The 25,565-nt window shown below is 43.8% G+C and overlaps 1 protein-coding gene across 1 annotated transcript in view; it reads left to right on the top strand.

Annotated features, from left to right (window-relative positions):
• Positions 1 to 5,587, top strand: part of pane1 (proliferation associated nuclear element) — a 42,851-nt gene extending 37,264 nt beyond the window's left edge. The window contains exons 4-6 of the mRNA XM_059953225.1: positions 617 to 696; positions 3,451 to 3,542; positions 4,989 to 5,587. Of these exons, the coding sequence (XP_059809208.1) occupies positions 617 to 696; positions 3,451 to 3,542; positions 4,989 to 5,129 (313 nt within the window). The 3' untranslated portion in view covers positions 5,130 to 5,587. The remainder of the gene's footprint in view (positions 1 to 616; positions 697 to 3,450; positions 3,543 to 4,988) is intronic.
• Positions 5,588 to 25,565: the final 19,978 nt, after the last annotated feature.

The raw sequence follows: 25,565 nt of genomic DNA, 5'->3' as shown, positions 1-25,565 counted from the left end.
AATTGTGAGTCGGTTCGGATGTGCCAGGAAAAGGGTCGCCACAACCAATTATTTCCCAAAGCAACAGGGAGACGCAGCACAGACGTAAAAGAGCCACATGTGGCTCCGGAGCCGCGGGTTGCCGACCCCCGCTCTAGAACCTTCACCCAAATCCACCATTTTGACTCAACATTCCTAAATTGTATATTACAGCCCCTTATCTTTACCTGAAACCCAAACACTAGCAGCAGAACACACTGATTCTACAGAAAGCTATTAAATGAAATGCCCTACAGCATTCACAGTAAAAGTCTTAACCAAGGCATTACACTGGGTTTTACCCTACTGGATTATGCAAGTTGAGAGCAAGAGCAAATTTTCATTTGTGATTCCCACAGTGCAATTGCCAACAATAGGGCAGCAGATCTGTACAAATATTTGAATTAAGTATTTGGCCAAAGTGTTAGTGTTGTCATGGGGACTTGCCACATCAAACAACTGTTGGTCATTTCTGGCCTTTGCGATTAAAAAGGAGAATAAATCAACATTGGGGTTGGGGAGTGGAATCTTGATGTCGTTCTGCACCTGTAAAGAGTACACTGTAAAGAATTATATTAAGCTTTGTTTTTAATTTCAGTGTAGAAACTGTGAAGTCATCATTGGCTTATGTTGATGTGAACTTCTTTCTTGGAAAAGTTTGCTTTCTGGCAGTTGGGGGTAAGTTCAGCTAATTCTTTTGAACCTCTTTTAAAATGTGCTACTTCTCACTTGTCCTTTTCCCTTGCATCCCTCAAGTCAGATTTTACATAATCAGCCCACAGGGACTTTTTTGACTCTTGCTTTCTCAATTTCCTTTCAACCTTGGATAGTGCTGTTTTCTCAGTTGCAGTTCAGTTGAGAATGTAATCAATTGAAATCTAATCTTGAAATCCATCAGTGGCTTAAAATCAAGTTTAGATTAGTCAAGCTTAGTGAGAAAATGAATGAAAGCACGGAGTGATGAAGCGCCATGCTGAAGGACAGATTCTACAGAGTGGAGTGGAAATAGATAAGCAGCAATATTTTGAAGTGTATGTATTTTAGTACTAGAAGTATTATGGGGAAGGCGATAAGCTTAATTCCATGTAGTGATCCATTCTCTATGTTGTGACCATTACAGAGACTTGGTTTTGAAAGAGGGACATGAATGGATCCTTAATGTCCCAGAGTTACCAAGTTTAAAAAAAAATATGGAGCTAAAAGGCGGGGGTGGGGGGTGTTAATCAGAGACAGTAAAGCTGTCACTCAGGACAGAATGAAAGGCTAGTCCACTGAGTCTGTAGGTAAAACTCAAAAATAGGAAGGGTGTAATCTCTGAGATTATATTACAGACTCCACCCCAATAGCCACTGGGGCATTGAGGAACAGATATGCAGGTAGATTAAGGAAAGGTGTAAAAACAATAGTGTTGTCATGGGGACTTCAACTTCCCTAATATAAGCAGGGACCTTAGTGCAAGAGCTTTGCATGGGCAGAATTTGTTAGGTGTATCCAGGAGGGTTTCTTAAATCAATATATATAGAGAGTCCAACGAGAGGAGGGGCTGTATTGAACCTGGTGTTGGGTAATGAGCCTGGTCAGGTGACCGACCTTTCAGTGTGTGTACAGTTAGGTAACAGTGACTACAACTCCTTTAAGTTTTAAAGGATGACAAAGTTAGAGAACATTGGATGTTGAGAGAGGTGATGAATTTAGTCAAGAAGAAAAAGGAGAAGTATGTATTGTGTAGGAGATTGTGTTGTGTCTCTTAGAACTCAAGTTCCCAGGGTCTGATGGGATATCTCCCAGGTTATTGAGAGAGGCAAGAGATGAGATTGCTGGACCTTGACTAATATCATGTCCTCTCAGGCCACAGGCGAGGTCCTAGCGGACTGGCGAGTTGCTAATGTTATTCCATAATTCAAGAAGGGAACCAGGGATAATTCTGAAACTACAGACCAATATGTCTCACGTCAGTGGTAGGGAAGCTACTGGAGAGAATTGCTAGGGATAGGATTTATCCATTTGAAAAATCAGGGCCTAATTAGGCAGAGCCAGCATGGCTTTGTACAGAGCAAGTCACTAACATGATTGAGTTTTTTGACAAGGTGATTGATGAAGGTGGAGCTGTGGATATTGTCTGCTTAGATTTTAGTAAAGCATTTGACAAGGTCCCTCATGGGAGGCTCATCTGGAAGATGAGGATGTATGGGATCCATGATGAACTGGCTAATTGGATTCAGAGCTGGCCTGCCCATAGAAGTTGGGGGTGGTGGTTGAAGGGAGTTATTCTAGGTAGAGGTCTGTGATTAATGGTGTTCCACAGGAATCTGTACTGGGACATCTGCTGCTGCAATGTCTAGAAAAGACCTGGATGAAAATGTAGATAGGTGGCTTCGTAAGTATGCTAATGATACGGGTGTTGTGGATAGTGTAGAAGACTGGCAAAGAATACAGTGAGATGTAGATCAGTTGCAGATATGGGTGGAAAGATGGCAGATGGAGTTTAATCTGACCATATCTGAAGTGTTGCACCTTGGTAGGTCAAATATAAAGAGACAGTGCAAAGTTAAGGGAAAGACCCTTAACAGTGTTGATGAGCAGTGAGGTTGGGGTCCAAGTTCATTGCTCCTTGAAAGGGGCTACCAGGTTGATGGGTGATTAACAAGGCATGCTTGCCTTTGTTAGTTGAGGCATTGAGTTCAAAAGTCAGGAAATTATGTTGCAGCTTTATAACACTCTTGTTATGTCATATTTGGAGTGTTGCATACAATTCTGATTGCCCCATTAATAGAAAGGTGTTGAGGCTTTGGAGAGGGTGTAGAGGAGGTTTACCAGGATGCTACCTGCTTTAGAATGTATTATAATAATTATGTATTATTTAGGCATGTATTATAACAAGAGGTTGGACAAACTTGATTGTTTATTCTAGAGGGCAGATGTTGAGGGGAAATCTGATAGTTTATAAGATTTTGAGAGGCTTAGATAGAGTAGACGCTATCTTTTCCCCAGGGTTGAATTGTGTAAACTAGAGGGCACACATCTAAGGTGATAGGGGTAATTAAAGGAGATGTGAGGGAGAAGATTTTTTTTTATGCAGAGAGGTGGGTGTCTGGAAAGCGCTGCCTGCACTGGTGGTAGAGGCAGATATATTAGGGACTTTTAAGAGACATTTGGATAGGTGCATAAATGTGAGGGAAATTGAAGAATATGGACTGTGTTGGTAGAAGGGATTAGTGGGCCATTTGATTACTAATTTAATTGGTTTGACACAACATTGTGGGCTGAAGTGCCTGTTCTTGGGCTGTAGTGTTCTATGTTGTATTGAAGTAGAATTATGGCATCTGTAAGGTTGTGTTGGGAGCTCCACAGTCTATCACAAGTTAAATCTCTAAATCGATAAGGGCAAATATTCATTGGCTTGCAATTCAGACATTTTTCTGTTTGTTTTAGACAAATCTGTTAAACACCAGTCAGTGGACATGTATACACTGAAGCAACTGGCAGATTCCTACTTGAGCCCCCTGATACCTGTTGAACTTGAGGTATGAATAATGACGGTGACTCATGGTAAGATGTTATATGCATGGTATGATTTCTCCTTTGGGAGAATCATCTATTTTATTTGATTTTTATCCATTCAATGGGTCTGATGGCTCTAGTTGGGAGGTCTGTATGGAAGTGTAGTGTTCAGTTTTAGATGGGAAAGGAAAATTTCGTGGGGTGGAGGGGGTGTTGACAGCTGCAGAGAAATTGTGCCTCTGAGTTGCTGCCTGTGTGAGAAAAATGAGGCATGAGAAAAATGAGAGTATTCATTTTGATCAATGGCAAACCGAGCTCTTTCCCAAAATGTTTTGCCATCTCTGGTGGGACGGACGTGCATCTCTGTCCTGGCAAGCTGGTTTATTGCATGGTTCTTCAGGGAGAGCCTCAGCCATCAGTTCTGCAGAGGTAACCTCCAGAAGAGAACAAAGCTGCATAAAAAAACTCCCTGGAATAACTGTTATCTGAGATTCCAGAAGTTTTGTTCTCAAATTTTAATTGGAAAGGGAATAATTATAAAAGGATGTTCTAATGTTGACGTTAATGCAATGTAAAGTTACGCTTGAAAGGTATCAGGAATTAACAGCTGAAATTTAAGTCTGCATCCAGTAATGAAAAAGTTTGTAAGGTCCAATAAGTTGTATTTACTTTCTCATGTTAAGACCCGGCTTTTTTGTCAAAACCTGAATATTTTAATTGTCTTATTTCAATACTGAAGGTTTTTTCAGCTGCTGAACAACTACCTGTTACGCCGCTATCATTTAAGGCAGCAATGAATGTCTTCCATCTCTGTCCATACCATCGTCACAGATGTGGAAGGATTCTTCATTGCTATTTCCGATAACAGTTTTTTTGACTAGTCATGGTTGTTAGTCCTGAGCTGAACCCCCTGAACCTGGAGGACTGGTGGAATGCTGTTAGTCTGTCCTCTACCCTTTGACCTGTTTGGCATAGGTGACCCTACCAAGAGCCAAAGCAGAAGGCCCTGACTCCAGCCAACATAGCTCTCTAGGTTATAGAAGGGTTCCAGCCTCCAAACTTTATGACAAGGTTGTGGTCCTCTTGGAGGAGCAAAGATGTGAATTAAAGGGAAAACAAGGGTTGTGTTGAGCTGCCTTCCTACACCAGGGTGGTGGTGATGGGATTAGCAGGAACTTGGAATTTTAAACAAATTGAACTCCAACCTGAGTTTGCCACTTTCATCTTTGGAACAGATCACTGTTTTATCAGATGATAATTAAAATGAAATGAAAATGAGTAGCAATCTTTGCAGATGATGTGATGAGATGAAGCTAAGGTAAAAGGGTTAAATGTCATGAACTGGGGCCAAACAAATACACCAGCCATGTGATACATGAGAAGCACTAGAATCTGTTTTACAGTTGTGGAATTTATAATTTTATATTTCTTTATGCCACTTGGGTCTGAGTGACATTTATTTTTATCAGTCCACAGAAAGAAGAGCAGTGATAGCCAAAAGGCTTCTTCAGATGTTGAAGGTGGCGGCTGGCCTGGTCCCAGGTATCTCAGCCCTTGCTCTCAGTTCTTTGATAAGGCCTTCCTTCAAGACCGACATGGAGAAATGCTAAACGGCCTGTTGTATTATGGACATTTCCAACTTACAATTGCAAGGCCTCCCATGATATTTCTTATGTAACTCATGCAATATCTTGAACTTCAATTCAATGTCCTACCCAAATGTATTGTGGAAGCCCCTTAAATACAATTGAGATGTTGGGTAATTATTGTGTATGTGGCCGATTTGGTGTTTTCACTGTATGAAGTCAGTTGAAATGCAGGGTTGGATGTAATATAAAACATTTTTGGAGTAACACTGGTCTGTCAGTGATCAACTAGTATTTGGGAGTGGGGATTGGACTGAGAATAGAAAACTTGATTTCAGAATACAGAAAGTTTGAGCTAGAATTCAGCAAGGGATGAATGTGGATTTTTCAGTCTTGGGATTTTAAGGAAATGGTTTCTTCCTATTAGTTCAATGATGCTTGTAAATAATACAATGTGTAATAGAAATAAAGTATAAACTAGCCATTTTGTTGGTTTCACCTTGTTTGTCTCCATGGGTTTTCTCTAACTGTGAAGTAATGCACATTTAGGGAAATGGCTGGAGTAGCTATTTGCTTTATCATTTGTTCGTTATGTATCATGCCAGATGATGTGGGTGATCATGGTCTTTCCTTGACCATGATTGTTCTTGGCAAAATTTTCTGCAGAAGTGGTTTGCCATTGACTTCTGGGCAGTGTCTTTTCAAGGTGGGTGACTCCAGCCATTACACTCTTCAGAGATTGTCACCCTGGCGTCAGAGGTCGCATAACCAGGAGTTGCAATATGCACCAGCTCCTCATATGACCTTCCACCACCTGATCCCATGGCTTCATGTGACCTTGATCGGGGGTGGTAGGGGATTGCTAAGCAGGTGCTACACCTTGTCCAAGGGTGATCTGCAGGCTAGTTGGAGGGAAGGAGCACATAACACCTCCTTTGGCAGAGACGTATCTCCACCTTGCTACCCCCTTTGCTTAATAACCTTGAATAAATGGGCAAAGAACAATGTTCAAATGCATCTGATTGGTCTTGAGGTTCCGGAGTGGGCACAGATTAAAGACATTGTCTTCTGAATCTAGGAATGTGGAGGAATCCAACTCTACTCAAGGGTGTTGTGGCTTAACTGTGCTAACATAGTGGCTGAAGGAAGCTTGATAAGTATTGTGCTTCCTATTTTGTGTTGTGTTTCATGGGGGGTGAATATAGAAGGGCTCTTATCCTTCATGGGTGACGCATTATTAAAGACCTGGGAGCAAACATTGTTGGTACAGCTTGAAAAGACTAAACTTCTTACTCAGTTGTTGTAGACTAGTTGTTTGCCATTAAGCCCCTCCCGAGCACCAAACAAAATCAAATTGTAGTGATACGTGGGAGAAACACACTTGGATTCCCTATCTTGTACATCTCTACAAAAAGGCTTCTATTTAAAGTAAAATTTGTTTTCTCTTTCTCAATTCTGATGGAGAGTCTTTGAGCTGAAACGTTAATGGTTTGTCTTCATAGGTGCTGCCTGACCTGTTGTGTGTTTTCAGTATTTTCTATTTTATTTCAGTTGTTGGTTAATGGCTGCATAATCAATGGTAAACTTTGTAGGGATTTTTAAAAGACAGTTAAGGATCTTAAATAATCCCATGGGTTTACATGAAACAGCTTTACATGAAACATTCCAAAATGGTTTATGTAGAGTCTGGATATGCAACTGGAGCCCCACTGGGACCTGATTATCAATGTAGTTCCTATCAAAAAATGACTTCAGTGTTTAAATCGGATAGGGTGGGGTTGGCTCTTTATAAATGAGTGTCAAAACTCAGGATTTTATACAAATGAAGATAACAGGATCTGTTGGAGACTGAAGTTGGTTAATGTAGTTCATTAACTGAAATAAATGCTTGGCTAGTGGTGGGTATTAGTCCTGGATGAGGCCACACTGGCACTATGTTGGTTTTAAAATAAAAAGCAAGTAGCAAATTATTTCCCAGATTCACTTCTATATTCCCCATCTTCAACAAGGCCTCCACTTGCTGAGACCCATGTATTACACAACTAATGGTTTGTATGCCCTTAAGGTGTTTATTTTTGCTGATTGTTTAATCAATTCGAAACGAGAAACGAGAGTATAGGGAGTTAGGAAGGCAGTTAAGAAGAAGGACCGCAAAGGTCGGGATTACTGCCTGTGCCACGCGACAGTGAGAGTAGGAATGGAATTAGGTGGAGGATGAATGCGTGGCTGTGGGATTGGAGCAGGGGGCAGGGATTCAAGTTTCTGGATCATTGGGACATCTTCTGGGGCAGGCGTGACCTGTTCAAGAAGGACGGGTTAGACTTGAATCGTGGGGGAACCAATATCCTAGCGGGGAGGTTTACTAGGGCTGCAGGGCGGACTTTAAACTAGTAAGATGGGGGGGCGGGAGACTATTTGAGGAGACTATGGGAGAGGAGGTTAGTTCACCAGTGGAGCAAGTAAATAGACAGTGTGTGAGGGAGGAAAGGCAGGTGATGGAGAAGGGATGCGCTCAGCCCGAAGATGTAGGGGAGAAGAAAGAGAAGGATAATAAATTTGAATGCATTGTTAGGGATGGAAAGAGAGGAGGAGATGGAGAGTATCTTAAATGTATCTATTTTAATGCTAGGAGCATTGTAAGAAAGGTGGATGAGCTTAAAGCATGGATTGATACCTGGAATTATGAAGTTGTAGCTATTAGTGAAACATGGTTGCAGGAAGGGTGTGATTGGCAACTAAATATTCCTGGATTTAGTTGCTTCAGGTGTGATAGAGTAGGAGGGGTCAGAGGAGGAGGTGTTGCATTGCTTGTCCGAGAAAATCTTATGGTGGTACTTTGGAAGGATAGATTAGAGAGCTCCTCTAGGGAGGCCATTTGGGTGGAATTGAAGAATGGGAAAGGTGCAGTAACACTGATAGGAGTGTATTATAGGCCACCTAATGGGGCGCGTGAGTTGGAAGAGCAAATGTGTAAGGAGATAGCAGATATTTGTGGTAAACACAAGGTGGTGATTGTGGGAGATTTTAATTTTCCACACGTAGACTGGGAAGCTCATTCTGTAAAAGGGCTGGATGGTTTAGAGTTTGTGAAATGTGTGCAGGATAGTTTTTTGCAACAATACATAGAAGTACCGACGAGAGATGGGGCAGTGTTGGATCTCCTGTTAGGGAATGCGATAGGTCAGCTGACAGATGTATGTGTTGGGGAGCACTTCGGGTCCAGTGATCACAATAGCATTAGCTTCAATATAATTATGGAGAAGGACAGGACTGGACCTAGAGTTGAGATTTTTGATTGGAGAAAGGCTAACTTTGAGGGGATGCGAAGGGATTTAGAGAGAGTGGATTGGGTCAAGTTGTTTTATGGGAAGGATGTAATAGAGAAATGGAGGTCATTTAAGGGTGAAATTATGAGGGTACAGAATCTTTATGTTCCTGTTAGGGTGAAAGGAAAGGTTAAAGGTTTGAGAGCACCATGGTTTTCAAGGGATATTAGAAATTTGGTTCAGAAAAAGAGGGATGTCTACAATAGATATAGGCAGCATGGAGTAAAGGAATTGCTCGAGGAATATAAAGAATGTAAAAGGAATCTTAAGAAAGAGATTAGAAAAGCTAAAAGAAGATACGAGGTTGGTTTGGCAAATAAGGTGAAAGTAAATCCGAAAGGTTTCTACAGTTATATTAAAAGCAAGAGGATAGTGAGGGATAAAATTGGCCCCTTAGAGAATCAGAGTGGTCAGCTATGTGTGGAACCAAAGGAGATGGGAGAGATTTTGAATGATTTCTTCTCTTCAGTATTCACTAAGGAGAAGGATATTGAATTGTCTAAGGTGTGGGAAACAAGTAAGGAAGTTATGGAACCTATGACAATTAAAGAGGTGGAGGTACTGGCGCTTTTAAGAAATTTAAAAGTGGATAAATCTCCGGGTCCTGACAGGATATTCCCCAGGACCTTGAGGGAAGTTTGTGTAGAAATAGCAGGAGCTCTGACGGAGATCTTTAATATGTCATTAGAAACGGGGATTGTGCCGGAGGATTGGCGTATTGCTCATGTGGTTCCATTGTTTAAAAAGGGTTCTAGAAGGAAGCCTAGCAATTATTGACTTGTCAGTTTGACATCAGTGGTGGGTAAATTAATGGAAAGTATTCTTAGAGATAGTATTTATAATTATCTGGATAGACGGGATCTGATTAGAAGTAGCCAGCATGGATTTGTGCGTGGAAGGTCATGTTTGACAAACCTTATTGAATTTTTTGAAGAAGTTACGAGGAATGTTGACGAGGGTAAGGCAGTGGATGTAGTCTATATGGACTTCAGCAAAGCCTTTGACAAAGTTCCACATGGAAGGTTAGTTAAGAAGGTTCAGTCGTTAGGTATTAATGCTGGAGTAATAAAATGGATTCAACAGTGGCTAGGTGGGAGATGCCAGAGAGTAGTGGTGGATAATTGTTTATGGAGGCCGGTGACTAGCGGGGTGCCTCAGGGATCTGTTTTGGGCCCAATGTTGTTTGTAATATACATAAATGATCTGGATGATGGGGTGGTAAATTGGATTAGTAAGTATGCCGATGATACTAAGGTAGGAGGTGTTGTGGATAATGAGGTGGATTTTCAAAGCTTGCAGGGAGATTTATGCCGGTTAGAAGAATGGGCTGAACGTTGGCAGATGGAGTTTAATGCTGAGAAGTGTGAGGTTCTACATTTTGGCAGGAATAATCCAAATAGAACATACAGAGAAAATGGTAGGGCATTGAGGAATGCAGAGGAACAGAGAGATCTAGGAATAACTGTGCATAGTTCCCTGAAAGTGGAGTCTCATGTAGATAGGGTGGTGAAGAGGGCTTTTGGAACGCTGGCCTTTATAAATAATAGCATTGAGTACAGAAGTTGGGATGTAATGCTAAAGTTGTACAAGGCATTGGTAAGGCCAAATTTGGAATATTGTGTGCAGTTCTGGTCACTGAATTATAGGAAAGATATCAATAAATTAGAGAGAGTGCAGAGACGATTTACTAGGATGTTACCTGGGTTTCAGCAATTAAGTTACAGAGAAAGGTTGAACAAGTTAGGTCTCTATTCATTGGAGCGTAGAAGGTTGAGGGGGGATTTGATCGAGGTATTTAAAATTTTGAGAGGGATAGATAGAGTTGACGTGAACAGGCTGTTTCCATTGAGAGTAGGGGAGATTCAAACTAGAGGACATGATTTGAGAGTTAGGGGGCAGAAGTTTAAGGGAAACACGAGGGGGTATTTCTTTACTCAAAGAGTGATAGCTGTGTGGAATGAGCTTCCTGTAGAAGTAGTAGAGGCCAGTTCAGTTGTGTCATTTAAGGTAAAATTGGATAGGTATATGGACAGGAAAGGAGTGGAGGGTTATGGGCTGAGTGCGGGTAGGTGGGACTAGGTGAGATTAAGGGTTCGGCACGGACTAGGAGGGCCAAGATGGCCTGTTTCCGTGCTGTGATTGTTATATGGTTATATGGTAATTCATTAATATGACTTAATTACATAATGATCTTGTAAAGGAAAAGCTTTGATTTAAACTCTGCATTTCACACCTATCACATTTTACTGTTACGTACCCCGTAACTGGGTCACTTACCAGCAAAGATAGAGAGGTCCGTTGAAGTCTGATGGTACTATTTTTAACAGTATTTATTGATAAAAATACACAAAATAATATCAATGTAAACATACAGATAATATACGTCGTCAATACTAAATCTAAAAGTGCGGGTATAATAATAATCATTAAGAAATAGCTCTATTGTTGTCTAGGGGATAATGTATTGTCCGATGGAAATATAAAAGTCACTGTTAATTCGTTCAAGCTACAGCGTTTTGGTTTGAGAGAAAGACGGGTTAAAACTTGCCCAGTCCTTTTATGATGCCAATCCTTCGAGAGTCGTTGGGAGTTGGTTTCCCCATTGTTAGCTAAAAGCCATTCTTCCGTGGTAAAGGACACCAGTTCCGGGGCAAATGGAACCGAACGCACGTGGCCTCCCCACCGGCTTCCACTATTACGGGATCGCTAGTGTTTCTTCTGGTGCGTCTGAGGGGCTGTTCCCACAGACCCTCTTTTATCCTGACTCACAAGGTCTCAGATGTCAATCAGATTGAGATGATGCAATCTCTCCACCAACCTCCCCCTCGGTTCATTGCCTGGGGCTTCGATGCATCATACAGGATGCAATACACAAGTCCATCTCCAAGAGACGATAGCCGGTATCAATGGGTCCGCCTTCTCGGAGGCCAGGTCACATTCCAATCTTTGTGAATTCTGCATGTCTTTCTCTCATTTCCTGGGTCTCCTGAACAGACTCAATAGTGACCTTGCGATTCTCACAAAGGAGGGGGCTACCCCGCACCCTTCGGTCCCTCAGAGCTGTGGTACATTCATAACATTACATACATACAACTTTCTGTAGATGATTTTAACTCTAAACCTTACTAGATACTAAAGCTATCGAATGGCTTTGAGTTAAGACTAAATCAGTTTTGCGCCTTTGGATAGATTTATTGTCCCAAATGGACTACATGGTTTACATTGTGATGCAGTGCCATTTGGAATGTCACTAGTCCAATTGTTGGTCTAAGGCCATAGCCAGTAGTGGTTTTGCCCTTGCTGCACCCATCACATAATAGAAATTGCAACATTAACAGCTCATATTGAGCATCATTTGTTGGGTTCTCATATTTTTCAATGGGATTCCTAAGTCCATGTCAGCTGTTTGTTTTCCACATGTCCTTTCCTGACTTCCATCGTTGGGACTAATGTAGCATGCAATTTGAGATTGTTTTGAAGTTCCTGGATTTCATTTTGATTTCCTGGTTGGCATGTTTTCCCTTAAACCTATTTCTTTGGCAAAACCACTCCTCTGAGTGACAACAGTTTTTATCGCAGGTTGGGTAGCGGACTTAAGTCAAGGATCAGTTTTTTTCACCGTAAAGTTAGAAGTGCAGATATGAACCAAAATGCATAAATACATAAAACTATATACTTACAATGTGAACAGCATTATAAAAAGTAGTTTCAAGTGTTTATAGTAAAGTGCAGTGACTGTAGAAATTTGCAAGTATTTTTGGTGACATACCAAATCTCCTTAAACTCCTATGGCTGCTGAATAACTTTTATAGCTGCATCAACATGTTGGGTCCAGGTTAGTTCCTCAGAGATATTGACACCCAGGAACTTGAAATTGCTTGCTGGCTCGCTCCACTTCTGATCTGTCTATGAGGATTGGCGTGTCCTCTTGAATTACCCTTTCTGAAGTCCACAATCAGTTCTTGGGTCTTACTGACATTAAATGCAAGGACGTTGCTGCGATGCCATTCAACCAGCTGATATATTTCGCTCCTGTATGTCCTTTTGTCACCATCTGAGATTCTGCCAACAATCTTCAGCAAGGCAAGGCAACTGAAACCCACCCCGTGTTGATGAGAGGATATGGAACATAATTCAGTGTGAAATCCATATTCTAGTAAACATAGGTTAGAATATTGGGACTGATAGAGGCCATTCAGCCCCTTGAGCTTTTTATACCGTTTGTTTAGATCAGTGCATTATAGTATACACTATACATTGTAGTATCTCAAAGCTCTACCTACTGATCAGTGATATTAAGCTAAAAAGTTCTAAAAAGAACATCGCAGAACTAGAATGGAGCAGGCAATAATGTCGACAGAAGAGAGAAGCAAAGATTACAGTCTGACAGTGTTATTTCTGTTTGTAGAGCTATGCTCTATCCTGTGCTCAAGAAAAACCACACCTCCAGTTCATAATTACCTCTCCTGTGTGTTTCCATTTGAAATAGCTGCAGTTAGGACAAGTTGTCAGGGGGTGGCAGTGTTGCACTGTTCTCTTCTGAGGGTGCGTGCAAGATCAATGTAAGTGCTGTCAAGCACAGTCTGTTCAATGCCTTTTACTTGATCCCCATAAACCACAAATCATTGATCAAACTGCAACCACATTGGTTTCTTGGTTCTATACAGGGGATGAGCTCTTCCACAGTTTCCTTACCAAAGTGCAAATCATTAATATAGCCTGATTCAGATGGCTAAATGCATGAAAGGTGAGGGCTACGTATAGTTTATCAGTCAGTCATAGGACACTACGGAACAGAAACAGGCCCTTTGGCCCATCTAGTCTGTGCTGAACTCTTATCCTGCCTATTCCCATCGACTTGAACCCAGACTATAACCCTCCCATCCATGAACTTATTCAAACTTCTCTTAGATTTTGAACTTGAACCGGAATGCATTATTTCTGCTGGCCGATCATTCTACACTCTTAACACCCAATGAGTGAAGAAATTTCCCCTCATGTTTTTTTTTAAGCATTTCACCTTTCACCTTTAACCCTTAACCCATGACCTGTTGTAATCTCATCTAACCTTAGTGGAAAAAGCCTGCTTACATTTACCCTATCTATATACCCCTTATATTTTGAATAGCTCTATCAAATCTTCCCTTATTTTCTTATGCTCCAGGGAATAAAGTCCTAACCTATTCAACCTTTCTCTCTATAACTTGGGTCCTCAATTCCCAGCAACATCCTTGTAAATTTTCTCTACACTCTCTTGAACTTACTGATACCTTTCCTGTAGGTAGGCGACCAGAACTGCAAATTCCAAATTAGACCTCACCAACATCTTATACAACTTCAACATAACATCCCAACCATTGTTTCTCAGAACTTTGATTTATGGAGGGCAATGCCCCAAAAGTTCACTGTGTGGCCCTGTCTGCCTGTAAAGTCACTTCCAAGGAATGGTGGACCTGTACTCCCAGACCCCTCTGTTCTACTGCAGGCCTACTGACAATCTTCCTTGCTGTTCACTATGCCCCTGTTCTTGGTATCATACACAAATTTGGTGATCCAGTTTACCACATTATCGTCCAGATCACTGGTATAGAGGACAAACATCAAAGGACCCAGCACCGACTCCTGTGGCACACCACTAGTCACAGGCCTCCATCAGAGAGGCAACTGTCTACTATCACTCTCTGGCTTCTCCCACAAAGCCAATACAGTATCTAGTCCAATTTACTATGTCATCAAGAATGCTGAGTGATTGAAACCCCTTGACCAAATTCTAATGTGGGACCTTGTCAAAGACTTTGAAGACAACATCCACTTCCTTTCCTTCATCGATTTTTCTGGTAACTTTTTTGAAAACCTCTAAGATTAGTTAAACACAACCTACCACACACAAAGCCATGTTGACTATCCCTAATCAGTCCCAAATACTTATATATTTGGTCTGTTAGAATACCTTCCAATAAAGTGCCCACTACTGGTGTCAGGCCCACTGGCCTATAATTTGCTGGCTTATCTTTAGAGCCTTTCCTAAACAACACAACAACATTGCGGCACCATGGGACGTGGCAGTTAGCACGACACTATTACAGCTCCGTATGATGGAGCTCAGAGTTCAGTTCCAGCGTCCTCTGTAAGCAGGTTTGTATGATCCTTCCCGTGTCTGCTTGGGTTTCCTCTGGGTGCTCCAGTTTCCTCCTACGGTCCAAAAGTGTACTGGTTAGTGGGTTAATTTTTCATTGTAAATTGTCCTTTGAATGTGGATTCTAAAAATCTTTTCCAAAATATTAGCGATTAGATTAGAGAAGGTATTGCCTCAAATTATTTCTGAGGATCAGACGGGATTTATTAAAAATCGTTTCTCACATTTTAATGTTAGGAGGTTAATGAACATTGTATTCACTACTGCATCTAATACTCCAGAATGTGTTATTTCGCTTGACGCTGAGAAGGCGTATGACAGACTTGAGTGGGAATATTTATTTAATATACTTGAGAAATTTAATTTTGGTTCAAAATTTGTATCTTGGATTCAATTGATTCAATAGGCCCTACCCCCTCCCCTATCTCTATTACTGGGCTTCGGCCCTCTCTTCCCCCCCATTCCCGATGAAGGGTCTTGGCCTGAAACGTTGGCTACTCTTTTCTCATGGATGCTGCCTGACCTGCTGAGTTCTTCTAGCATTGTGTACGTATTCTAAAAGAAGGGGATCTCTGATTATTAATTTAAACCTAAAACAATTTCTGTAACTTCGATTTGATGTGATATTGGAAAGGTAGGTGAAGTAGAGTTCAGAAAGTTTCTAATCTGTAAATATCTGAAAAAGTGTGATCTAGGCAAATTATATTTATTAGACAACTGTTCAAAAGACACAAAACAATCAGTCATGAATAAATCATGAAAACATGTTATTCCTTTTGTTTTCCATAAAACAAAAGCTTGATCAATTCTAGATGGTTGAAAAAAAAAGTTAGATATAATAGGACTTGACAGGATAAGTTTATTCAATCCAAAAAATTTACAAAATTGAAACCATATTGTATTGTATGTTTAAATATTGGATTTATCACTTGTTTATTCAATTGAGTAAGTGCAAAGGGAAGCACAGCTCCTAAGATAGAAGCCGGTGAAAACCCTTGTACAGACTCCTGCTCGAGATTCATCCATCCTGGACATTGAGTTTCATCCAATTCTTGTGTCCAAAGCGTTAAATATCAAATATTAATTGCCCAATAATAAAATCTAAGATTCAGCAAAGCCAAACCACCTTCCTTTTTTGACTTCTGTAAATATTTCTTACTTAAACTGGGATTTCTATACTGCCAGTTTATGAAGATGAAGATATGAAGAAATTTTAGAAACAATAATATCAAAAAAAGATTTAGGAATAAAAATTGATACTGCCTGAAATAGATATAGAAATTTAGGTAAAAGAAACATCTTAATAGCATTAATTCTACCGATCAAAGATAAGGACAGTGGGGACCATTTAGTAAACAGTTGTTTAACATGATCAATTAAAGGTAAAATATTAACTTTAAATAGATCCTTTTACTTCTTAGTAATTTTAACCCCCAAATTAATAAAATAATCGGTAACCAATCTAAATGATGATTGTCTATAAATTGGAACTTGCATAATTAATAGGAAAAACACACTCTTATTCAATTTATAACCAGAAAAACTACTAAACTGAGCAAGTAGTGTTATTACTGCAGGAATGGATTTCTCTGGGTTAGAAATATATAATAACAGGTCATCTGCATATAGTGTTTGATTTTCTTTTCTAGTTTAGTTTTTCTTAGTTCAGAGTTTTTTTTCTCTCTTTTTATAAATATCTTTTTCATGGTTAATTACTAAGAGATTGGGAGGCTAAACTCCATTTGTTACTTAAAATATGTGTTCTTACATGTTAACCGTTATTAATGTAATCCCAATCTCTGTACCATTATCAATATTGATATGTTTATTAATTTGAAATTTAATAAAATTTCAGGGGTGGGTTGCTGGGTGGTGTGACTCAAAGGACCAGAAGACCCAGTTCTGCACTGTATCTCTAAATAAAAAATCAAAATAAATAAATTAACTATTCTCCAATTTTCTGGCACCTCACCAGTAGCTAAGGATGATTTAAATACCTCGTCTAGGGCCTCTGCAATTTCTGCATTAGCCTCCCTCAAGATCTGTGGGAACACCTTGTCAGGCACTGGGATTTATCCATCCTAATTTGCCTCAAGACGGCAAACACCTCCTCCTCTGGGATCTGTATAAGGTCTACGACCTCTCCATTGCTTTGCCTCACCTCTGTAGACCCTGTGTTTGTCCCCTGAATAAATACAGATGCAAGAAATCCATTTAAGATCTCCCCCATCTCTTTCATCTCCACGCATAGGCTACCACTCTGATCTTCCAGCGGACCCATTTCGTCCCTTGTTCTCGTTTTGTCCTTAAAATATCTGTGGACGACCTTAGGTTTCTCCTACACCTTGACTGCTAGTGAAACCTCATGCCTTCTTTTAGCCCTCCTGATTTCTCTCCAAAGCGTTCTCTTGCATTTCTTATACTCCTCAAGGACCTCATTCGTCCCGAACTGCTTATGCTTTACGTTCACCTCGTTTTCCCTAACCAGAGCCTCAATATCCCTCAAAATCCAAGGTTCCTTAAATCTGTTAACCTCGCCTTTTATTCTGACAAGAACATACAAATTTCTACTCTCAAATTTTCACTTTGAAGGCTCCCACTTACTGGTATGCCTCTGCCCAAATGCACCCGTGGGACCAATTAACCTATGAACTGAGAGAGTGGTAAGAAACCGGAGACTGGAGGAAGCCGACACAACCGTGATGAGGGCGTATAAACTCCTTACGGAACTCAGGTCGCCGTGATAGCGTTACGCTAACCGCTACGCTGCCTCACTGCCCACTAGGGAGGCGGGAAGGAATTGGACAGGGATAGAGTCAACGATAAGCTAATATGTCCAGTGAGACGAGAACAATGGGCCAGTTTCTCTCAGAGCTTCTTGGAAAAGATCGTATTGACTGTGTGGTTGGGGAAGCAGCTCCGGCCAGTCCCAGGAGGTGGTGACCACTTCCCTTGGGTCACCCAGTAAAGGGGCTCCTTTGTTTGCCGCAGATCAGCCTGCCCCCCACCCCTTTCTTGTTTGAAATTCCTCACAATGCTGACATCCTTGGAGTGTTTCCACCTTAGACGTAGCTAGATCAGAATGGGAACTTGAGACCGAGATTCCTCTGGCGGGTCTTGGTACCTTTTTCGGCAATCGACGATAGTTCATGTAGTCATCACAGTTTGGTTTTGACTGTTACCCTAACGGAAGCAAATTCATTTCAGCCCTCCACCTTTGTTGCCCCTGTGGTTTCCTGTTTTGGCTCTGCACTGAGCCCATCTTATGAAACACTGAGCAGTTGCTCTTGCTTTGCCCAGTCATTCACAGATCACAACCACTATGAGTAAACCTTTCCGCTGGTGGAAATGACCATCCCTGCTCTTACAAGACCATGGACTCAAGCCCTGCAGAGAGTGTTGCGGGCAGCCCAGCGCAGCTGTATTTGTGAACTTCCCACCATTCAGGTCACTTACAAAGACAGGTGTGTAAAAAGGGCCCAAAGGATCACTGGGGACCTGAGTCACCCCAACTACTAACTGTCCAGCTGCTACCATCTGGGAAGCGGTACCGCAGCATAAAAGCCAGGACCAACAGGCTCCGGGACAGCTTCTTCCACCAGGCCATCAGACTGATTAATTCATGCTGACGAAACTGTATTTCTGTGTTATATTGACTGTCCTGTTGTACATACTATTTATTATAAATCACTATAAATTGCACATTGCACGTTTAGATGGAGATGTAACGTAAAGATTTTTACTCCTCATGTATGTGAAGGATGCACGAAATAAAATCAATTCCATTCTCAGCACTGCAGAGTACTGAGAGATCACTGCATCAAAAGAGGTGTCACCTTCAGAAGAAATTAGGAGAGGTGACAGATATCAACATGAGTGTAATTACTTCTAACATACACTTTCTTTAAACCGCCAGCAAATGGTGACGTTTTACACATATATGGAAAATCCCCACCCCTAAAACTTATTAATGTACAATGTAACATACACAGCAAACTTAACCCTAAAGAGTCTGGGTGAATTCTGTCTGATGAAATTAAAGAGTCCCTACACACGCGCTCCCCCCCCCCCCGCCAGAATTCACCCTACAGACAAATTCAAACAAGCAGGGGACCACAAGACTCGTCTGAACTACCCCTGCCTTCAGGGGCAGGTGCTGAGGAGGAAGAACAGCCGATGTCAGAAGGTCTGGAGGTGGAAGGGTTCAGCTCCACTCCCGCTGGAGAGTTCGGGTCCAAATGGGCAGGCTTGAGACGATCCACAGAAACACTGGCCTGGATACCTCCAGAGTCCAGCGTAAAGAACGTTAAACCCTGCAACCAGCATGCGGAACAGGCTGTCATAAGGCGGCTGCAGAGGACCCCGATGTTCATCACAAACCCATATTTCGCCTCCCGCAGGCCCAGCAACAGGTCTGACCACGGCATGCCACGCTGCGTCGTGGGCACGGAGTGGACGTTGGCGCTGTTCACAAAGGGCGTCCGCTGCTGGGAAGCAGACCACGGGACCGTGGATGTCGGGAGAAACTCTCCCGGCACCCGCAGGGGTTGCCCAAAAACGAGCTCTGCAGAAGAGGACTGAAGGCCCGTCTTAGGATCTGTCCTCAGGCCCAACATGACCCACGGCAGTCTGTCCACCCAGCAACCGTCACTGAGGCCCGCGTGGAGAGCGGCTTTCAGTGAACGGTGGAACCGCTTGCACAGACTGTTGGCTTGAGGGTGGTCCAGTGCAATTTGACCCCCACTCCCAGATTACCGCCAACCGCAAACCAAAGCTCAGACGTTGCCAGGGCTGAGTTTGACACCATGGAGCGCCTGGGTATTGTCAGGCAGTCCTGCCGTGCATGGAGATCCCCCCCCCCACCACCACACCGCATCGGGCAGAAGCCAGGGGGTGGGCACCGCATGCCAGAGCCCGGGCGATCCACGAGCCAATCTCCGCGCCTGAAACAGACAAGAGCAGCACTGTCTCTGGCCAACCTTTGGTCTTATCAATGATGGTGAGAAAGTGAGTAAACCCATGGGCCAGGGTCGACGAGCCGACCAATTCCACATTCGCGTGGTCGAAGTGCTGCTCAGGGACCGCGAAAGGAGATAAAGGAGCCTTGGCGTATCAATGCATCTTCGCGCGCTGGCATGCTAAACAAGGACTGGCCCATTCCCTGGCGTCCTTCTCAAGCCCATGCCATACAAACTTCTCTGTCACCAGCTCCTGCGATGCCCTCCAGCCTGGGCGAGAAAGCCCGTGGACTGCATTGAAAACGCCGCCAGCTCGCTGGCACAGCCAGCCTGGGTCACACATCACACAGTAGTGAAACGCCGCCATCACCGAAAGCGACGTCTACCAATTTCAACCCTGTGTCCGCGCGCGTCCGAAACCCGGTCTGCCGCCATCGTGGCGCGGTCCATGCCCAAATGGACAGCACCAGGAAAGGCAGTCAGCCACGAGGTTACGCTTCCCACCACATCCTAGATGTCCGTGGTGAACTCTGAACTAAAAGAAGGATGTCAAGCAGACCAAAGTTCGGAGACCTTAGCCATGGCGAAAGTTAGGGGCTTTTGAGTCACAAAAACCATAAATGGACGGCCCTCGAGGAGAATATGAAAACACCGTATTGATGAGTACAAACAAGAAGCTCACGATCAAGATGCTCGCAGGGAAGAAGCTGACGATTAAAAAAGTCGAGCGGCTGTCAAACGCCAAGAACCAACTGCTCAGGCACTGCACCGACCACGCAATCCGACTCGTCCGTGGTGAGAGCGATGGGAGGGGGTGCACCAGCAGCATTGCATTAGACGATGCCTACTCAGTGTCCGAGAACGCCTTGGACCTTTCCTTCGTCCGGTCTACGATGTGCTCGGCCACTTTGCCCCCTGGGGCGCATGAGCTGAGGCGCTTTGGGGACAAAATGGTGATAAAGGTTCACCATGCCCAAAAACTCCTGCAGGGCCTTAAAGGTGACTGGCCAAGGGAAGCACTTAACGCCCTCGAGTTCATTCGGCAGGGGAACTGCCCAACTGCATTGACACGGTGTCCTAGGAAATCGATCACGGACTGCCCAAACTGGCACTTCACCCGGTTGACGACGAGACGTACTGTCTAAGGCATTCAAAAAGGGTTCTAGAAGGGCTGGCTACCAAAATGTCATCCGGGTAAGCAAACAGGGATGGACAATCCCTGAGATCACTGTCCATGAGGTGCTGAGAGGTCTTGGCCGCGTTCTTCAGCCCGAATGGCTTCCAAAGGAACTCAAACTAACCAAACGTTGCATCCAACGGTTTTAGTACCGTCTCTTGGTGGTAACTGCGAACGAGGTCCACCTTCGAGGTGATAATTTTCCGTGCCAGGCGGGCAGAGAAATTCTGGATGTGCGGGATTGGGTATAGGTCTGGGGTCATGGCGTCGTTGAGGCAGTGGTAATCAACACATGGGCGCCTTCCGCCCCCTGCACCATGTGGAGAGGGGAAGCCTGATGAAGCCCAGGCGGTCCAAGGCGTCAAACTCCGCCCTGGCGACGGCCAGCTTCTCTGGGTCGAGGCGCGAACGGGTGGGTCAGCGGTGAGGATGTTTAGCGGTGGAGGAGGTGGGCTCGGCGAGGAGACGGTGGCGGAAAGAGCGCTGGATAACTTTGACGTGCCGGAGAGCGAGTAGACAGTCTCTGCGTGGATGAGGGGCCGGTTCTGGACATCAGCGAGAAGGCTCCCATCTGGATGTGGCCACCGCCGCCAACACGGAATTCCAGCACAGCGCCAAAAGGCCGGATGGCACTGTCCGTATTTCCCGGTGCTTATGTCCAATTTAGACGCGGGCAGGATGCTCACCTGAGCACCCGAGTCACGGAGAAAATGGCGCCCGGGAACAGAGTCGGTAATGAACAGGAAACTGCCTGACCAGCCGAGGCCCGTAGCAGCAAACTGGCACCAGCCAGCCGGTTTCCCGCAGGGCGGGCGCCACTTCTTATCTCTCTGTGTGGTAGAAACACAGGGTGGGCGCCCATCGTTGAGCCGCAGCAATTGCCTCAGGCTCGGGTGGCGGTGAGGCGGCGAAGTCGTCCGGCCTCTTGGCGACGGACAGCACCTTGTCAGCCTCTCTCGCTGGAGCCCGGAGGTGTTCGAGGGGCCCGCCAGAGCCCATCGCACCTTGCCCGGTAGCTGCGGCAGGGAGAGGCTCTCTGAAGATGAAACGCAGCTGATGTCCGCCCGACTTGGAGTCGCCTAAGCCGGGCAGCGAGAAGAGCTGACGGCTGCACTGAGACTTGGGAAGGAGTTGCTTCGGAGTCTGGTACCCGCCGATTTCCGGGGAGGACAGCCATCACCCTAGTCGTACAAGGTAACATATAACATACATGGCGAACTTAACCCTTTAAAGTGTGGGTGAATTCTACCTGATGAAATTAAGGAGGCCCGACAGCCCCGACAAAAGGAGATTGAGATAACAATTCCGGCAGTGCTGCGTGCTTAGGGCCCATGACCCCTCACCCTCTCCTCACCAATACTTAGTCCTCAACCAGTAATCTGGCTGCTGATCAGAGATTAGACCATACACCTCAAGACCATAAGATATAGGAGCAGAATTAGGCCATTTGGCCCATTGAGTCTGTTCTGCTTTCATCGTGGCTCATCCATTTCCTTCTCCACTCCGATCTCCTGCCTTCTCCCTGTATCCCCTCATGCCCTGACTAATCAAGAATCTATCAACCTCTGCCGTAAATATGACTTGGCCTCCAAAGCTGCAGTACATTCCACTGACTCAATTCGATTCAATTCACTCTATTTTCTGTGAGGACTTTCACTGGTGCAGTGGTAAGCGCTTAAGATGCACAACACCACACTACATATAGTTAAACCCCAGACAGTATAAGATACTCACAACAGATAATAAATACAAAGAATTAATGCATTGTTTTAAAATACAAATACACATAATAAAACTGATTTATTTTACTGTCAAAGGCGCTATGCTACGACATATTCAAAGTTGGGTTCCAGTAACATGGTGGCATGCTTAGTTACAGTGGCTTCTTCGTGTCTGACAAATGGAGCAAATGTTTCTTTTAAAACAGTTTTCTTGTGACCGGAAGAACCTGTTGGATTCTGGTAATACACAATACTGCAGGTCTGGTTCACTGCCTGATTGGCAAGGCCACGTGGCCTCAGCGGTTAACCCTCATGCCGCGGCGTTGTCGTTTACGTGTCGGAGGCAGTCGGAGATGCGGCGAGCGCGCTGGGATCTGTGCTGGGTTGCAGGCTGGCTCCTGCAGGCCAGCACCCCCCTTGCTGCTGCTTTCTAGTGTTCGCTCCCTGGAAGACAAGCAGGATTGCCTCAATCTGGGGCTGACCCAGAGTGAGATGAGGAACTGCTGCATGCTTGTCCTTGAAGAAACATGGCTCCATGCACCATCAATCTTCAGGCCATGCCACTCAGGGACTTGTGCTAATATTGTTTTGTGACTGACTGTGTGCTGGACTGCACTGTAATGTGTCAACATTTGTTTTACCGTGAGTGTCATTTTAAGCGCCTGGACGAGGCGGGTGGATGGCGTCGTTATAACAAAATGCGGGGAGGTTTCTGGGACATTCAGCAGAGAAGGAACAGCGGACTGCGAGCTACCAGCAGGAGAGCGAGCTGGGTGGAGATAGTTGAAGAGTTTGCTACAGCACGTCCTCCACGTCCAGAGGATTGTGATAATTAGTGGGACACAGTGCATATTAGATACGTGACTGTCACTTTACATGATCCATGCTTGGATTTCTGGAGTATTCCCATGGAGACCACTTTTTGTTAACCCATACATGGATTTGGGTGTGTTAGGTGGCGACCACTTGGGTTAAGGAATATTCTGTGACTGTCATCTTGTAATATCCCCAGGTGGATTTTGGAACACTACTCAACGTCTGGAATCTGCTGTGACTGCTATGCTGTATTCCCAGCATGGCTCCGCTAGAATTTTCTGTGATCGCTGCCTCGTGTCATCTTAGTGTGGATTTACGAGCTTCTTTCCCTCACCCGTTTCCGTGGATTTCGGGTTGCTGTCTGGGTTGCTGTTTCTGGGTCTGAGTTTGAGTAAGATTTGAGAAGAACTGTTCCCAAACCTGACACCGTTTGTGAGCTACAGAATGCATAGCACTGTTAATTTTTGTTTAGGGGAGTAATTTGTTTAATTGTCCATATTTTGGGTAGATACTGAAAATATAGTTGTTTGACATTAAAACTGTCTATTGCTGCTGGCTCATAACAGTAACTATTGTGCTGTGTGTGATGATATTTACTGTGCTTGCTCCTTGGCCCTGGAGGAATGTTGTTTTGTTTAGCTGTATATGTGTATATGCTTGAATGACAATTAAACTTGAACTTAAATTTGAAGGGATGTGAGCATGATCAAAATTTTAATTGGTTCGACACAGAAGGGTCTGCTCTTGAGCTGTACTGTTTTATCGTCAATGTTCTCAAGACTGAGCAGAGCAAAGCAATTGGAAATGATATCAAACTTGGCTTTAAAAAAACAGGAAATGCTGGAATCACTCAGCAGGTCAGGCAGCAGCTGTGGGAAGAGAAATCAGAGGATCCTTCATCGGAACAGCTACTTCTCTTTCCACAGATGCTGCCCGACCGGCTGTGTTTTTAGCATTTTCTGTTTTTATTCTAGATTTCCAGCATTTGCAGTTTTTTCTTGATCGTCATTTGATTTTTAAAAAGCCTGGATTCTTGTTGAAGCCCTCCTTTGCCACCCTAATACATGTTACAATCCATAGAAAGATGTTTTATAATTGTGTTTAGCTTAACCTCTGTTGAAATCATCATCATTATGTGACATGGCGTATCACGTGGGCGATCACAGTCTTTCCATGACCATGATTGCTTCTTCTACAGAGGCGGCTTTCTTCTGGGTGCTGCCTTTACAGGACGGGTGACTCTCAGCCATTATCGATGCTCTTCAGAGATTGTCTGCCTGGTGTGAGTGACCACATAACCAGGACTTGTGAATACACTGGCCACTCATACGAACGTCCACCACCTGTTTCCATAGCTTCACGTGACCCTGATCGGGGGCTAAGCAGGTGCTACACCCTGCCCAAGTGTGACCTGCAGGTTAGCAGAGAGAAGGAGTGTCTTACACCTCCTTTGGTAGTGACCCATTCTGTTAAAATATGGGAATGTAAACAGGGGTTTAATTATAGCATGCATAATTTACGTATCAGTGACCAGATATGATATGCTAAGGCATTAGTTGAACAATAAGTATTGGCTAGAACAGTTTCCCGGAACCTGATTGTGCTGTTCTTTGAGAGAAGATGGAAAAGTATACCGGGAGACCGGTAATCGATGTGTGTGTTAGAACAATTTTTGGGTTTAGCACATTTACGTTTAGCAAATGACTTTGGCTAGCAGTCTTCTCATCTGAATGTGCATCGTGGGTTTAATTTGGAGTGCAGCTCTGAACAGTGGGTTCTGAAAAGCCATGAATGTCAGACCAGACAATACTGATTAAAGTTCACTTTGATGTCTGGTGTGTGTGTGTGTGTGTGTGTGTGTGTGTGTGTGTGTGTGTGTGTGTGTGTGTGTGTGTGTGTGTGTGTGTGTGTGTGTGTGTGTGTGTGTGTGTGTGTGTTTGTGTGTTTGTGTGTGTGTGAGTTTGTGTGTGTGTGTTTGGTGTATGTGTTTGTGTGTGTGTGTGTGAGTGTGTGTGTGTTTGTGTGTGTGTGTGTGTGAGTGTGTTTGTGCGTGTGTGTGTGAGTGTGTGTGTGTGTGTGTTTGTGTGTGTATGTGTGTGTGTGTGTGAGTGTGTGTGTGTGTGTGTGTGTGCGCATGCGCGTGCAAAGAAGGAAGTGTGAAGTTTGTATGCAGTTTTAAAGAAAGCATTGTCCATACATTATAAATATGGAGTTGCCCTTTGATGTTTGGTACAGAAAATATCGAACCCCACATTTGGGCCAGCGAGACCTTTTGACTAAGAGCGTCTCCGTATGATGCCTGCTACATGTTCCTTGCTTTGTCGAA

This window comes from Hypanus sabinus, chromosome 29 (genome assembly GCF_030144855.1).
Source record: "Hypanus sabinus isolate sHypSab1 chromosome 29, sHypSab1.hap1, whole genome shotgun sequence".
Lineage (NCBI taxonomy): Eukaryota > Metazoa > Chordata > Chondrichthyes > Myliobatiformes > Dasyatidae > Hypanus > Hypanus sabinus.
The sequence above is the reverse complement of the archived record's forward strand: the minus strand, read 5'-3'. Positions and strand labels throughout refer to the sequence as shown.